General features: G+C 37.7%; 1 protein-coding gene across 2 annotated transcripts in view; it reads left to right on the top strand.

Annotated features, from left to right (window-relative positions):
* The first annotated feature begins 4348 nt into the window (after positions 1 to 4348).
* Positions 4349 to 16372, top strand: part of sptbn2 (spectrin, beta, non-erythrocytic 2) — a 55152-nt gene continuing 43128 nt past the window's right edge. The window contains exons 1-2 of one of the 2 annotated variants that reach the window (XM_014985074.2): positions 4349 to 4604; positions 15818 to 16005. In XM_014985074.2, coding sequence (XP_014840560.2) covers positions 15849 to 16005 — 157 coding nt within the window. In that variant the 5' untranslated portion in view covers positions 4349 to 4604; positions 15818 to 15848. The remainder of the gene's footprint in view (positions 4605 to 15817; positions 16006 to 16372) is intronic. The other variant, XM_014985077.2, reaches the window with a different exon arrangement.

Raw genomic sequence — 16372 nt, 5'->3', positions numbered from 1 at the left:
CAGGAGAGTCAGGGGATGAGAAAAAGAACCAAAACAGAAATAGCATACTTGTCCTTGAGAGACGACTCAAAAAGTTGATGTTGAGGATATAAATATCTTGAAATGGGTCACAGTGACCGGAGTATAACCCTCTGGGTGATGGCAGTAGACTGCAGCTACTAAACTTTTTGTAGTCGTCTGCAACTTGTGTTGGTTTTGTGGGACAAATGTGGCACCCAAAAAAAAAAAAAAAACTGACGCTGCATCTAAGTATCCAGCATCTGTTATATCTGTTTCTATGCCAAAAACAGAGCAGAAAAGACATTTAGAGCTGTTTCGTCTTACATGCTTAGAGAAGAGATTCACCAGTTCAGTCACCAGTATTGATGGGCGATGCAAGAAGAAAACCTGTTTCTTAACCACTAATCAAAATCTGGGTTTAGAATGTTTTTGGTTTTGTTCTTTTGTTAATTGTATTTTTACACAAAGATCAATTTTTTTTATTTTTTATAATTTCTTATCTTGAGGAACAGTATCAGAGATGTCATGAGACAAATAACAAGATGCACTTAACTGCACAAGAAATGAGGAACTATTCCATTTATATTATACTGTATTACCCAGGATTCCTATGTTTCTGATAATAATTATGCCAGTGATATTCTGCTCTATTGCTAATTCAGGTTCACTGAACACCGTAAGCTGTCTTCTATAGCAAGATACCTGTAGTTTTAATTTATAAATTCTTATAGTATATTTTTATTTCACACCAGTTGTATTGTTTATATTTCTTTTCAGCTTCTAAAAACTCTTTTGTTTATTCTTTAACTTGTGAAGAGTGCTGTATAAATACATTTTACTTACTATTTACTTATAAAACAATGGATAAATGTGAAAAACATCATCATGTAAACTGTTATATACATAAGGGTTCTATGATGCTGTGAGCTTGTTTCTTTTCCAAAGGATCCTGGGGCCATTATGAAATCTTTTAATCTTGGAAAGTTTACATAAAAACATAACCTATGCTTTTGCTAGTCTTTGGGTCTTTCAGTAAGAAAAGCACCCAAAGTACATGCACAAATGAAAACAGCACTGGCTTCCCAGAGAAAAAAATCACAAAACTCCAGCTTCTTCAGTGTGTCAGTGTTTTTATTTTTACACCTTAATACAGAAGAAACAATATTAAAACTTTAATTTCTGTTTAGAAGATAGCGTTTGCATTCAGTGGCAGGTTGCAAAAGCAGAATACATTCATGTCTCATTCAACACCCTTCACCTTGTGCGACCTTGTGCCAGATAATTAACTCCAGGGAAGCTCAGCGGCTCCTCCCAATTACTTAGGACTGGAGCCATATGATTCAGCTTTCAGGCTGTGTAGATGTAGAGCCAAAGCAGCTTCACCAACCACCCTTGCTCCCATCCCCACCCTGGTCATTGCATGCACCAATGATGACCCCCCCACCCACCTAGGTCCCATCTATAGTGAGCAGACAGAGGGGGTTTAGCTCAAACTGCTGCAATCTGCAAAATAACACAGTGCTGGATGCACTCTGGCAGCCAGTGACAGCCTTATATCCTGCACTCAGCTCTTTCCCTTTGTCATGGTGGATTGTGGATGAGCCCTATGGTGGTTCATGGGTGTTTGAGCGAAGGCTGGGAGAAGGACCAGGGCTGTAAACATGGTTTCTGTGTTTATCCATGCTGTTAATGCACACAGAGACGCAACAGGAACAGATGACGTGCTTTCATCCTTAAGTACTTCTGCCACTGAAGGCACTGGACAAAGCCAACTTGATGAAAATGAGTAACCTCTCATGTTCACCAGATAATCATTCATATTTAAGGTGGCTGCAGGCAGATTGGATCCAGTTGATCAATAAGTCAATATAGGCAGAGGTTTTTGATATCAGCCATTAAAACACAAAAGAAATCACCGTGAAAGTGGACTTGCAGTGAAATTTACAGCTGATGTAACGAAATCTACTGAAAAACTCCAATGCAAATGCAACTTCAGAGTTAGTGACTTTACTTATTCTGAATTTAGATCTGTTTTGTGTTTTTATTTTCCCCCTAAAAATACCTTCTCAGGGAAATGGGTAGTGGAGTGTAGCGTCTCATCACAATTCATTTCTGCTAAATCTGCTGTTGGAAAAATTGATGAAAATACAGTCAAATACAGTCTATTCAGTGGTGCTTTCATATGGGATCTCTTTAAATTTTGTACAAAAAAAAACAACTAAAATGGGTAAAAGTTTGTGTCACATGACAAAATTGAAAAATAAACTACATCCGTTAATGTATTTTATTAGGATATTATATGACAGACAAATTTACATTGTTTTAACAAATTACTTAAAAAGTGCCTATAAAAAGTATTCAACTTCATGGATGTTTTACCCTTCAATGCTTTTACAAATGAATTATGATCAACAGATTTTGGTATGCTTGACAAAAGACAATTACAAAACAACATTAATGTCAAAGTGAAAACTAGTTAAACAAAAATAATGACACTGAAATACAAAAAAACACATGATTGCATAAATATTCACCCCCTTTAAAGTAACCGACTTAATTCAACAGTGGTCCAGACAATTGGTGCTTGCAATCAACAACATATACTTTCCAGGTTTCTATTTGTAAAAGTTGTTCATATTAATCAGTTGGTCTATATTATAAATGGCAACAAAATACTTTGAGGTTTGTTGTTGTGACTTCACATAATGAGAAAAAATTAAAGGGGCATGAATACTTTTGTAAAACACCTTATTTTTAAGGTGCATGTGTGTAAACAAGTGTTTTAGGCACATACACATTTTGTTTAAATAAGCAGCATCTTGGCTTATCTCATTTTCTTCAACAATACTAAAGTTATTGCACAAAAAAAACAAAAATGTTTGAACTGCTCTGGTAGAACACGCCAAAACTATTTAATGACCCCTTTAGCTGCTTATAATGAAAGGCATGCTATTTTCTGAAAAGCTCAGCCCTCGATAAAAGACCCTTCATGTCATAAAAACTTCACCACCACCACTTTGTTGGTTGCGCTACACCCATACTCACAGATATAGTAAGCACCCCAACCGAACACAGGCAGCAGAAGAGAGCATAAATTATCCTAAAAGTAATTTAGATGTCAAAGTTTGGGTGTCTCTGAGCCCCTGTCAACAGGCTACTTTGAGTCAGTTAAGACTTTTTCAAACTGAGCTACTACAACCATGAAATTGCTTTTATTATGGTGCTGTTGAGAGCAGCACAGAGGGAAAATGCTTTATCCAGTCTTGAGGGGTCTTTTGCAGGAGGATCCTCTGGGCCTTTATGAATAACCCAGATCTTGATGACTTACCCCGTGACACGCCAGCTTGCCAGGTGCTGCATAGTATCTCAGGAATAATTTAGAGCAACTGCAGGCTCTACAAGATGAAGTGAAAAAATGCTGAAGAAGAATCTCAAGAGAATACTGTTTGGATTTTGATTTCTAAAGAGTAATTGCAGGAGCAAGACAAAACATTGTAAAAATATAAGCTCCTTTTGTCATGCCATTACTCCAGACTTCTGTGAATTTTGTTGTGTACTCCTACAAAGTAAGTGGCTAAACAGCCTCCTTGTTCAACTGAATCCTGCTAATGACCTACTTATTTAATTCAGGTTTGTTTAAGCAGATGCCATTCTAAAAGCTGGAGTTTGGGTTATAAACAGCTTTTAAACAAAGATTAAATTTCACGTAAATAGGTGTCATCTGAAAGCTATTGTTTGCACTGATTTTATCTTGGTGTGTCATCCTTTATCTTGGTATATCACATGAAATACCAAATATAGAAACCCGCTATAGTTTAAGGATATTAGTACATCACTCAGACTGTATTTGCATACTTTCCATTGATATGTAAATGTGAATGGTTTCAGTTTTAGCACCAGGGACAGCACCACAGCACACAAACATTTGCCCAGCACATCTTTTTCTCTCAGACTTGAAAACGTGCTTCCCATGTGACCGTGAGCGGTCAGAAACCCACCCACACATCCACCCACCCTGCCAGCCACCTACACCCCACTAAACTACCACACTTTTTCCTTTCTTCTCCCCCTGTTGAACGGGAAACACAGGCAGTCTGTGAGGTTTGGACGGCCCTTTGGATGCCGAAGCGGGGAGGGGGCTGGAAGAAAGCTGCTGCGGATATCCGTCTTTAAAAACCTGCCACAAACAAACCCCCCCAAAAAAGTGTGTGGGGGGGTCTTTGCGTTCGCCTGGTTTCTTTTTTCTTCCTGTCCCTTCCCTGCTTACGTTTTTTCTCTCTCTCTCGCTGAAAAGAGAGTCTGGTTTCGTAACGTGCTGCTGCTACCAGTGCAGCGCGGAGGAGAAAGAGGGGGAAAAAAGATTTTTTTTTTTTCCCCAAAGATGCGGATTTAAAGGAGAGACGTTATCAGTGTCACCTGGTAAATTTGTAACCGTCAGATTTGAAATTAGCGTAGCCGCGCGCGTGCTAGGAGACGACGACGTATTTTTATTTGTATTTGTTTTTTGTTTCTTTCATTCCCGTTGAACTCTCCGATATAGTGACATTACAGAAAAATACCATACTGCCTTTTTTTTTTTTACAAGAAGACGGAGAAATAAAGAGGTAAGTGGGATTTTTTTGTGTGTGTATGTCCTCACTATAACCAGCAGCCTGCCCATAATAACAAAGCTAATGAGGAAAAAGATTGGAAATTCAGGTGACTGCTGCTAGCTTGGCTCTACCGTTAGCTTTTTAACTCAATAGGTAACGCTTCTGTCTCGCTTTTGCTGTAGCTATAGAAGATATAACCAGTCTGCACACATTTCTCGTATGGTAGCTGTCTTGTTGGGAAGCGTATGACAGCACCGCTTTACGATAGTTTATTGGGAGCCATCTCCCTGTAATCATGTCTCTTCTCGCCTTTGTTTGAATCGATGTCAAACGCAGCCACATTTTTTTTTATCTGCGTGTTGTGTTCAAGCCAGCCTGTGGATCTTTGATTCAGGCATCTGCTGCTGAACCAGCCAAGCCTTGTTGCTTTTGTCCGGCTATTTTTGCCTCAGAATGATGGCATCTTGCAGAGCTGCCTTTTCCCCTCTTTCAACACTGGTTATGTTATTATGTATAGGACTGAGATTTACGCTGCGAGCTTGGCCTAGACTCTGTGACTCATATAGGAGGGATGTATCAGGTTAAAGTATTTTATAAAAGGAGGCATTGTGGTAAAACTACTGCAAGCAAATTCTAGTGGTTGAGCACGTTGTTTTTGAAATATTCAAGTTTGCCTCATTCTTTTTAACTATCAGTGTCACTGATAGCGCAGAGCTGACATGTACCACGTGTAGAACAGGGCACATAAACCCAAATAAAAGCTGCAAGAGTGGGCTGGATTGATGAAGTGGTGGTGTTTACTCTATATTGTAGTTAATTTTTATAGCTTTTAACAATTTGGATTGATCTGGTCAAAGGCAAGCACTGAATAAGACTTGAAAGTTATTTTTTAAAAACTAACTTTTTATTTGGACGGTGCTTGATGATGAGTGCAAAAATAAAACTTGTTAGCTAGTTGCAGTGTTACTGCTACCTATTTTTCTTTTCATGTTCAATGACTTTTAAGCCAGCTAGAGCTTGGGATATTTATTTCATGATACAGTATTTTAATCCCCCTCCCCCATCCCATTCACCCACTGAACCCTGGAAATGGCTTTTAGTGGAGGACTACCATTGGATTTGCATTTTAGGAAATAGTGCAGTGCCTTTATTTTGGTTAAATATTACGATAGTGATGAACCACATTTGGTATACTACTTCCCCTCTGCCATTAAAACAATATTTCAGCACTCCCTTTGACTTTTCACAGATATTCCAGTCATTCTTCCATGTTTTTGTCCCCTTTCCTAAGGATTGTTTCACACAGCCAGAGGATAGCGTATTCAAAAACTGAACAGTTTTACATTAAGTAACTGTTCTTGAGTAACACTACTTCAACATATTGTTACTCAAGTAAAAGTAGCAAGGAATCTTCTAAGAAATCACTCAAGTATACAAATGTATTTTGTAAAATAAAAAAGCCACTCATGTACCAAATTGATCATAAGTTTTGACAGATTCAAAATTGTCCAATTGGATTTGTAGGAACATTATATAGTCACTTGCAAAATGCCAACCTGTTCAGAGGACATGAAGAAACTTGTTTGTGTTATAAGCATTGCTATGCTGAAAAGAGCTGAAGAACTTGAAGGTGGAATAATTAAAAAGCATCAATTAAGTAATTTTCAATTCAATAAACTATTCTGAATGTACGTTTTTTGCACATGTAACACCACTAGAGGGCAGCATGATACGTTGTTTTTTGCTCCATCTCACCTGCTTTGATATTTTTCTGTAGTCGGACTAAATCTTACCACAGGTTGTATGTTGATCACTTAAGCAGAGCTCTTAAAAGGTGTGGTTGAAATCTTGCCTGAACAGCCTGTTTTGATATGACAAAGCATTAAGGAAAAATGTTACTAATCCTGTGTAATTGTCTTTCCGAACAGTAAGTGCTCTTAGAATAATTTATTGGCCCCTGTGAATAACTTCGGTTCTTCTTATGGCTTATCCAACTTTTCTGTGCAAACATCCCCTTTTCAGCAGACTTGTGGAGAAGTCTGATTGTACTTGTGATTAGTAATGTACATTTGTAGAGTTTCATTTAGAGGTAGAAAGAACATTAGCAGCACATTGCAGGATCTGTTTGAGCAACTTAAAGGTTGTAAAATGGACATATTACTTCATTTATTTTTATTTCAACCATATTTTAAATTTAATTGCCAAGTATGCATGTAGAGTTAAAATGTTTTTAAAATGAACATGTTCATGAGACTCAAATTCAATTTCTTTTCAATACATATAGTTCATGTCGATAATTAATTCCTCAAATCTTACAAACATTATGGTCATTCATTATCTATGGGGTTCATAAGTTCTATAAGCTTTATTAGCAAATACTCCAGGTGTATATAAAGTCAATATTAAAGTGTTGACATGGCAAATATTGACTCTTCATAGCTCTTGCAATTAAATGTTACCAGATGCAATTTCTCTCTCTCTTTTTTTTTTATGTTTGGTTTTTTTGGAAAGGACTTTGTGGTTTTGACCTGTGGAAGGGGCTGCATTTTAAAACTTGCTTGCTTACTTTTGCTTGTTTTTGATTATTTTCTTTAATAAAAATGTTGTACTGAGTACAAATTGGATGAAAATTATTTCCTAAACTCTTAGGCATGTAGGCAAAACTTATTTAGAAACTTATCTCTTGCTTGATAAAGCCAGGAATAAGTTTTATGCAGAAAAATTACTGATTGGGAAGGAAATACTGATCAGAGATCAAGAGTTGGTTGTGGCTTGTTTCGTGACTGCAAACAGCTCAAAAACAATACAAGGACCGCATTAGTCGAGGTAATCGCTAAAGTTGACCTAAAAACATTTTTCTTACAGCTTTCACAAATTCCAACATGAACTACATGTATTACAGTCAGAAAACACCAACTCATTGGCTAAACTTTTGAAAGTATTTGATTATATTGCTGATTTGCAAAGGTTGTTTACTTGGATCCTGAAGGGTCTTGGAAAATATAAATTACCATATTGTAGCCCACATTAACTTTTAACATTCCTTACTGGAACAGAACAAAAATGTCTCCATTCATTACTGAACTACATGCATAATGGAACACAAATCACGATTTGGTATGCATTCAGATTTTGAAAGTCATAAGTTGTTATATTTACATTGCACTTCAAAATCAATCAACAGTTAAATAATGTATTTCAATTTTGAAATAATTTGATTTTATTGTGGTGCTGAGTTTTGTCTATGTATGATTACTTTGCTCCTGAAGTTGTTTCAGATGAGTAAATTGAGTTAAGTGAAGACAGCATTTCAAATCAGTTTTTTTTTTATTATTATTGTACACTGACACAAAGTTTTGGTTCAGTTCCACCAATTTTACCATTCATACTCAGTTCCAAACAAACATTCTGCATGTGTTGAGGCATAAATCAACACTCTATTAGACAGGAGCTTACCGGATGTTTTCAGTCCAAATATGTGTCTGGTTACACCCCTAGCATCTACAGCTAGCTCTTTCAGGTCTAGAGGCGTCTTCAGAACCGAGACTGGGTCATTCCTGTAAGTTACTGAGGTAAAACAGTCAAACATGCTTGTGAAGTTGCCAAATATGCTGAAAAGTCAATGCATCTTGACACCACATTGGTTTATATTTCAGCTTTAGTTGGATGACATCAGCAGCATATTCAATGTTTGGTTAGTTTACTACTAGTTTACTAGTACACAACAACTTGATTTTGTGTCTACAGTACTAAAGGTCTAAGCTGTGGTGGGGAGAACAGAAAATTAATCAGTACATTAACCTTTTTTTAACACACAAAGTGTATGGAAGGTTCTTTTTAAAAAAAGTAACAGAAGCTGAAAAAGAAAATGTACAAGAAAAAGCAAATGGGACAATCCTCATTATACGTAGTTTGTCTAAATGAAAAATGGTGAGTAAGCAAACTTGTGTAGCGGCTGAAAGGTGACCCGACACCCCCCCCCCCAGCAGTCTCTCAAGGATTTTCATGATGTGGCATGTTTCAGTAATTGGTCAGCAGCTGTTAAAGGCAGATTGATCAGATGTTCTTAGATTCTTGGCCACAAAGGAAGTTTTCCACAGTACTGTGATTTTTTTTAATTTTTTTAAATGGATAAACACTTGCTTTGCAGTGGCTGAAGCTTATACCATCTGGGCCTGTTTTCTATTTGCTTATGATTCTCTAGCCGTACTTACTCCTGGCGTCCAGACAGACTATAGAGACAGGAGGCAGAGGTGTCTGGGTAGAAATGAACAGGAACTGGGTTAAGGCCAGGCAAGCTATGAGGTCTGTGAGACTGGAAGCAAGTGTTGAAAACACTGTTGAGTAAAATACGTTCACCTCCCAGCGCCTTGGGCTTCATCCTGGGTTTCTAAAGGGAAATCCACAACACTGTCCTCATGTGAGTTGTACATTTCTCCTAAAACTACAAAAAGTCTGTCTCACACTATGCCATTCGTTTGATGTCATCTCTACAGCTGCATGATATTAGAAAACCACGCAATTTCCACCCTTATCATTTTTTTATGTGTTTCCAATACTCTTTGATCTGTAGCAGCTATGGTATCGTAATCTGTATCAGGTGTGGACGTTTACGGCGGTGAGACTCCCATCCAGCAGGCTGAATGTTTCACTGGCATGCAAAGTGTGAGATCATGACGCTTGGAATTTTACTAGCCAACAATTATTGCATTGCATTGCAAAAATTCAATTTTAAATATTGCACACACTGATATTGCTGTGACATATTGTGCAGTCCCACTCATCTTCAAAAAGAAGTGCAGAGTCCAGGCCGGCGGGGCTTTACTGAAAAGTCTCGGCTGCACATAAATAATGAGGACAAACATAATAAAAGATGGAGTTCTACAGGAGCCTCTGCAGTACGCTCTCACCAATTCAAGATGGTTCAATAATGGCAAACATTTTATGTGGATTTCAGAAGATCTTGCAGTCACTGAATAGCGTAGCAAATTAATACATGTTAATTGGTTCCAAAAGACTGGATGTAGTAACTGTAGATTTACTCACAGGCATCCTGAGGATGGAGACACTTCTATGTGTTTTGCAAAATGGAAAAAGCATTCTCTGAATGAGCATGATCTGAAATATTTCATTCTCTGATGCTTTTCCATTTGGATTTCTGTCAGTGCTGGTAATGGATGCTGCTAATGTGGGGTTCCAGCCCAGGACTCATTCAGGACAAGCACAATCATTTCTCTCCGGCTATTAGTTCTATTAATAACTTTCACTGTGGCCGTCCATTGAGCCATCCGGTAACTTGTTGATTACCATGTGGGGCAACTCAATTAGCAACATCCTAATCTGTTTGGATAAATAATTCGTGCCACAAAGCCCTTTTTTGTTGATCACATTAAATTTGTGTCGTCAGTATGATTACTCTCAGATCAGCTTACCAGAAAATATTACATTTTAAGCTGTTACTGTGAATCATTTAGGATATTTAAATGATTCACAGTAGGAATGAAAACAAACTTGCTTTTCAACAAATATTTGTGGACATATATTACAAATATTTCAAGCACTTATTTCTATAATTATAATAATTAATGCTAGTAAAAAATCCAATGTCAGAAAATGTCAAATATTTCCTAATATCAATTTGCAAAAATTATTTTTAATACAGAAAGCCAGCCTATTGAAATTTATGTCCAGAATATTTGTTTATATTTAGTCAGGCTTTGATTTACATGAATTATTGCATCATTAGTGTGAGGTGTAGGTATATCAGCCTGTGGCTCTGTTGAGACTTTATTGAAGCCCAGGTCGCATCTGCATTGTTGGCTCTGGTGTCTTGCGTGTCCCAATATTTACCTTTAATTAAGTATGGGGTTTAGGTCAAAGTGGGGTTCCTGTCATGGTCATAGTCATTGCACCAGCTCACACTTTCAAAAGTGTCAAAGTCCCACTGGAAGATGAAATCAGCAACTTGCTTTAGTCTTTGCCAGACTATCTATCCAGTCTGGGAAAGACTGGATATGTCGTTTTTCCCAGACTTTTTTCCTTTCCCTAAGGTTTCCTTTAATGTGCTTAAGTGCAATTATGTTAGCAGCCATCTTCTTTAGCTATGGTTTTCTGTGGTTCCCTCCCCGTGTGGAGGGTGTTTACTGGAGAACTGTCAATTCAGCAGTTGTTCCAGTGATTGTGTAGACCAAAACGTAACATTTATATAAAAGAAAAAACTCCCTTCTAATGGTCATATATAATATTCTAATTTTCTGAGAAGCTGAATGTGTTTTTTATTAGCTTTGAGCCAAGAGCATCAAAATTTTAAAATCTCTGAATATGTCAGGGTTTCCCTCAGTGTATTATAACCCTGGCGGGCCTCCAGGCTTTACTTGTGCCCCCACCAGGCTAAGGAAGGCTTTATAGTTAGTGTTCAGATATTAATCTCCCAGTCTGTCAATAACACGTAATTATCGAGTGCTATTTTCAAATTTCCTGTTAACTTTATATTTTTTTAACTCAAAAACACGACGGGCCGCTGGATGAATGACTGCCCTAGCACCCAACCACCGGGCTTAGCAAGTTTTCTGGGGTAAACCTTGTATGTTGTGGTGTAGTAATCTGGGTTTCACTTACTAAAATAAACTTTTTGATAGTATTTTAATTTATTATTATTTTTCTGGTATTTGTGTTATTGCTAGCACTTGAAACCGACTTAGCATGTCCATCTAAAAGTGTGGCAGGCATGTGTGATGGTCAGTAGAGTGTTAGATGAATGTGATGCTACAGGTCAACAAAGGACGACCGCTGTCCTATTCAGCGGGGCATTCAAGCTGGGATCAGCAGCCTGTGGATGAGGCCTCTGATGCATCTGTGCCTGTGGCTGCCTCATCTCTGCAAACAGGAAGGGCTTGAACAACTGGCCTCAATTCTCTGCTGACTCCTTCATTGTGTGGGGCCAGTTAAGTGTGGCGAGCTTTGTGGCCGTCTCTTTGGAGTCCATCTCCCCACACTTTAGGCTCATGAGTGTCACACACTCGTTTATTTGGGCTGCGTTCTCATTTCTAGGTGAATTTTTCTTCTTTGTTTCTTATTTTTGCTCCTTGTGTTGAAGGGAGTGGTTCTGTCTTTGCATGTATGTTTATGTAAGTGCGTATGTCTTCCCTATTCCCTTGGTGCACATTGGCATTGTGGCTGGCTAATGTGGATAGGCTTTATTCCCTGCAGACATCTGATTATGGGCTCTATTTCTCTTTTCCTCTCTCCGTCATTAACGGGTGCGGTGACAAACGGACCAGCTGGGCGAAGGGAAGCTGCAATGGAAGGGGAGGAGAGATGACGGAGAATGAAAGAGAAATGTGGCGGTGCTACCAATCATGCCGCTGGCTCTGTCCTGTTTTTTTTTTTTTTTGACCTATGTCATTCTGATTGCTGAATCTGTGTCTGCATGCTACAGTTTAGGTTGGGGTTCAACCCTCAGGCTGTGCCCCACTTTGGTTCCTTTCATTTTCAGAGACCTGATTTTTGCAAAACATTTGCTGCAGTTCTGATCTGACTTGGAAAGGGTTTACTTTATGAAGCCTCTGGAGCATATTTCAGAATAATGGTTAGTTGTGTACAATTTTGCCAACTTGCACCAATTATTATTGCTGTTTATTAAAAAAAGAGCGCTTGCTACATTAAAATTAGTTTTTGAAAGTTAATAGAAGACAGTACTGGACAGTAAGAACCATGTAGATTATACTATTTAAAGATGAAAGAGCAGGATTTTAAAGTACTTTCACATTGCATAGGCCAGCATGACAGATGTGTTGACCCATTTTCTATGCAGAATGTTGATGCCTTTGTGTCGATGAGGTGGATTTAGATTTGACTTTTCAGAAACACAATTTGGGTAAAAGGCCAAGCATGTGTGGCTTTTTTTTCCCACACTGTGTCGTGTTTCTGTGTGTGAGGATGAGTACAGTATCATAGTAGGTCAGGGGATTGTTTGTCTGATCCATTGAGGAGTGATTAGTGCAGACACACTGAGCCGGGGTTCTTCCCACTCATAGAGGGGGAGGATGGCCACTGCCAGACTCACTGGTCCGACTCCCCACCAACCCCCACCCTGAACAGCTCCCAAAACCAGACTACAAAGAGGACAGATTGGCTATGTGGCTTTTCCTTTTTATTTTATTTTTATAATGCACTGCAAAATAAACACAATTGGTCACATAATGTGTGAGCATTCCAGTGTTCATTTATTTTTTATCATCTGTCCGACATCTCTATTTACCTCGGTAATTCTGAGGACATGCACAACAAAGCATGGGTAGCAATTGAAGCTCGACTGCAATAGCAGTTGTGACGTCTCCACAATCAGTCTCCAATCTGAAAAGTAGTCAATATTCATAGCCAGTTTGCACAGAGGGGTGTATGGCCTTGGCCAATGCCTGGGGTGCGGTTTAGTTGAGAGGTGACAGGTCAGGGAAGGATGGGGGATGCGGAGGAGGTGTTTTTCCTTCTTTGCTAATCCCTGCATTTAGTTTCTATTCCGAGACACTTCGTAATCTTCTACTAATGGGATTTACCAAGCTGTGTTTTTTCAAACTTCTGTTGAAATACTGAAAGTTTTTCATTTATTTAATCAGCAGTACTTTACATTTAGAATGATGGATAAACCATTATATTGTGCAAAATTATTTGTGGCTACCTTTTTTTTCTTTTAATGTATTGTTTTCCCTTTTATTGTAAATGAGTATTGCTTAGTGTTTTATATTGGTTGTTTTTTAGACTACCCTACACAGTTTGTTTAAAATAGTTTGAAAAATGAATTAACACACTTTTTTCTTCAACAATTAATTGTATTGAGAGCTAGAATGATACTTTCCTCTTTCAGAAATCCTCACTTATATTAAGTTTAAGCTTCTGTTGGTTGAAACGTACCTTATCCATTTTTCTGTTTCCTCAGTGATTTCTTTCCATCATCTTGGTTTCACAATGATATCAGTAAAATTAAGATATAAAATAGCAGATTTTGGTAGGGAGCCGGTTGCCATTTTTTGTGCAGCAAATGTTGAGAAATTGTCCTTTATAAAATGCTCCTCATTTAAATGGGTTTTATTTGATTGACAACAGTCAATTTATTCTTGCTAAGAATAGAAATAATTATTTACTGTCAAGTTTTCTTGACAAGAAAATGGTTTTGTCTTTTGTGAATGTTTAGCACACAAAGACTGAGCTGTCTGAGCTGAATAAGCTGTGTGTGGAGACGACTTTTGTCGGTTGCTTGTGTTCTCTCTCCAAGTTGCTGGAATTTTAGCAGCTGGACTACTTTTTACATTCTGAGTCTTCCACAATAGAATAAGGTTGGATATATTTAGCAATGACGCATCACAATACCCAAGTTATGACATTGGTGCTGTTTACTGTCTGTAGGCAGTGGACATTCTGTCCTTCCTTTTAATCATCCATAATTAACCCCATTGTTTTCTTAAACCAACCTACATATTAGCTGTGTTGCCACCAGCATCAATAGTTGCACATTTGCAGTTTTATGCACTCTAGAAGCACATTCAGTGTTGGCTTTTAAAAAGGAATAGGAATTACTAGGCCTGTCACTACAACAAATTTTACTGGATGATAAATTGTCCCAGAAGTTATTGCGATAAATTTTGAAGAAATATAATGGTAATTAAATAAAAATAATGCAGGAACACATTTTCAAAGGTCGATAACCCTTAAATTCTAATGACCATTTAAATTGGAACTGGGAGACATTTCAAATGTCCAAATAAATGAACAACAACAAAATGTCTTCCAAAAAGGCTAGTTGAGACCGAAACACCAAGTTTTTGTTAGAAAGAAAAGGGAGAAACGATAAATCATGCAAATAAAAATGGTTTGTTCTAATTTATCAAGCGATTAATTGATTTATTGCTTATTCCGACAGGCCAAGGCATAACCTTTAGGCCTGACAGCTGCAGTAAGCAGGCTCTTCTTGAGCATCTGTTATTGAACTGACCTAAGCTAAAATAAATAAACAAGCTGTTGGGAAGTTTTTGCAAACTATTAAACCTCTACTACATGCATATCATCTTAAAAGTGTAGAGTCATCATTGATTCATGTCATGCACCTTTGGTTTAACAAATTTATACCAAGAACTCCATAGGATTGAGTGATTTATGCAAGGAGCTTCACTTAACCTTTGAGTTTCTGATGGTCTTACATTCCTGCTTACACTTAGAGGTATTTTTGTGTTACTTTAGTATGTGTGTACATGTTAAAGTCCTGATGCATTTATTATGTATATGTATGTATGCATTAGTTATTGTTTCCTTTATTTCAACTTTGGTAGTTTCTCCAAGAGTGAATTTAACTAAAGTAGTAATGCATATTGTTCTACCAGTAGGCCTGTCACAGTAACATATTAGAAGATAAATTGTTCCAGAACTTATTGCGATAAATGATAATCTTGTTGTTTTGAGACCATGTTCAAGTAATTTAGTAGTAATAATGGCACAATAATGCAAGAACACATTCTCAAGGATCAATAACCTTTAAATTCTAGCGAACATTTAAAGACTGGGACTGGCAAACATTTTAAATATCCAAAATGATTAAAGAAAACAGCAGAAACAAATAAAATGAATTATTAAGTCTCTTTATACAAAATTATCTTTCAAAAGAGGGCTAGTTGAGACCAAAACACCCAACTGAATACTTTTATCATCCAGTTTATGGTGAAAAGAGAAAAACGATAAATCAAGCAAATGAAAATGACAGTTTCTTTTAAATTATCATGCGATTAATGGAGTTATTGTTTACTGTGACAGGCCTATCTATCAGAGACCTGTAACAGCATCAACTGCTGTTGTCCAGGTGTACAGAGAGGAACTGGGTGACTGCCTGACTGACCTAGTGACTTAACTTATCTTAAGGTTTTTATCTGCTATCCTCCCTGGCAGTTGCACCGTCCAGGCTACTATTTTCATATACGCGCCATAAAACTACATTAAGTAAAGTTCAGTTGAAAGTTGTGCGGAAAGCAAGAGGTACCCTCTCTTACCTCTGCTCACTTAAATGCAAAGTGCCTAGCATTATATTTTTGACTGATAAAGTGCCTAGGATTATGTTTTTCATGGATTAGTTCTGAAAAACCTTTTAGGTTTAGCCGTGTAAATCATCTAGTGTTGTGTTGTCCTCTTTTTGTTCCATCACTCACTTTGGACGCGTTTTGTTTTCTGTTTCCTCTTTCTAGATTGAATGTGTTTTCCCCAAGCCTCGACACCATGAGCACAATCTCACCAACAGATTTTGACAGCTTGGAGATCCAGCAGCAATACAACGACATCAATAATCGCTGGGACCTGGCGGCAGAGACAGACTGGGACAATGAAAACAGTTCGGCACGTCTCTTCGAACGCTCTCGCATTAAAGCGCTCGCAGGTATGTTGCTGCGTTCAAGTAGTTCCCCTTGGTTATTAAAGCAGCTCAAACCTGTGATTTAATCAGATGCTGTCAGTGGGATTGGGTAGGGTGGGGAAACACCTTAGACTCTGTTTTGCTCTTTTTTAGCTCTTCCTGAAAGTTGTTTGGGACTCATTTCTGGTTAATGATTTGGGAGATGGTGTTTGTTTTTCTTTTTCTATTTGGAGCTTCATTTGGTCTTCATTGTTCTAGAAATGGAGTCAACCTTCGCTGATCTGGCTTTTTTTGGCTGACACTCTTATTATTTTTTTTCTTATTTGTTATCTGGTGATTCCTATTTTCAGCAGATTCAGATTTTTATTTGTATTTCTTCCTAGGATTGTAA

The sequence above is a fragment of the Poecilia mexicana genome, unplaced genomic scaffold, assembly GCF_051168715.1.
Source record: "Poecilia mexicana isolate PSO_F unplaced genomic scaffold, ASM5116871v1 scaffold_14, whole genome shotgun sequence".
Classification (NCBI taxonomy): domain Eukaryota; kingdom Metazoa; phylum Chordata; class Actinopteri; order Cyprinodontiformes; family Poeciliidae; genus Poecilia; species Poecilia mexicana.
Note: the sequence above shows the minus strand (reverse complement) of the source record. Positions and strands in the feature narration are given on the sequence as shown.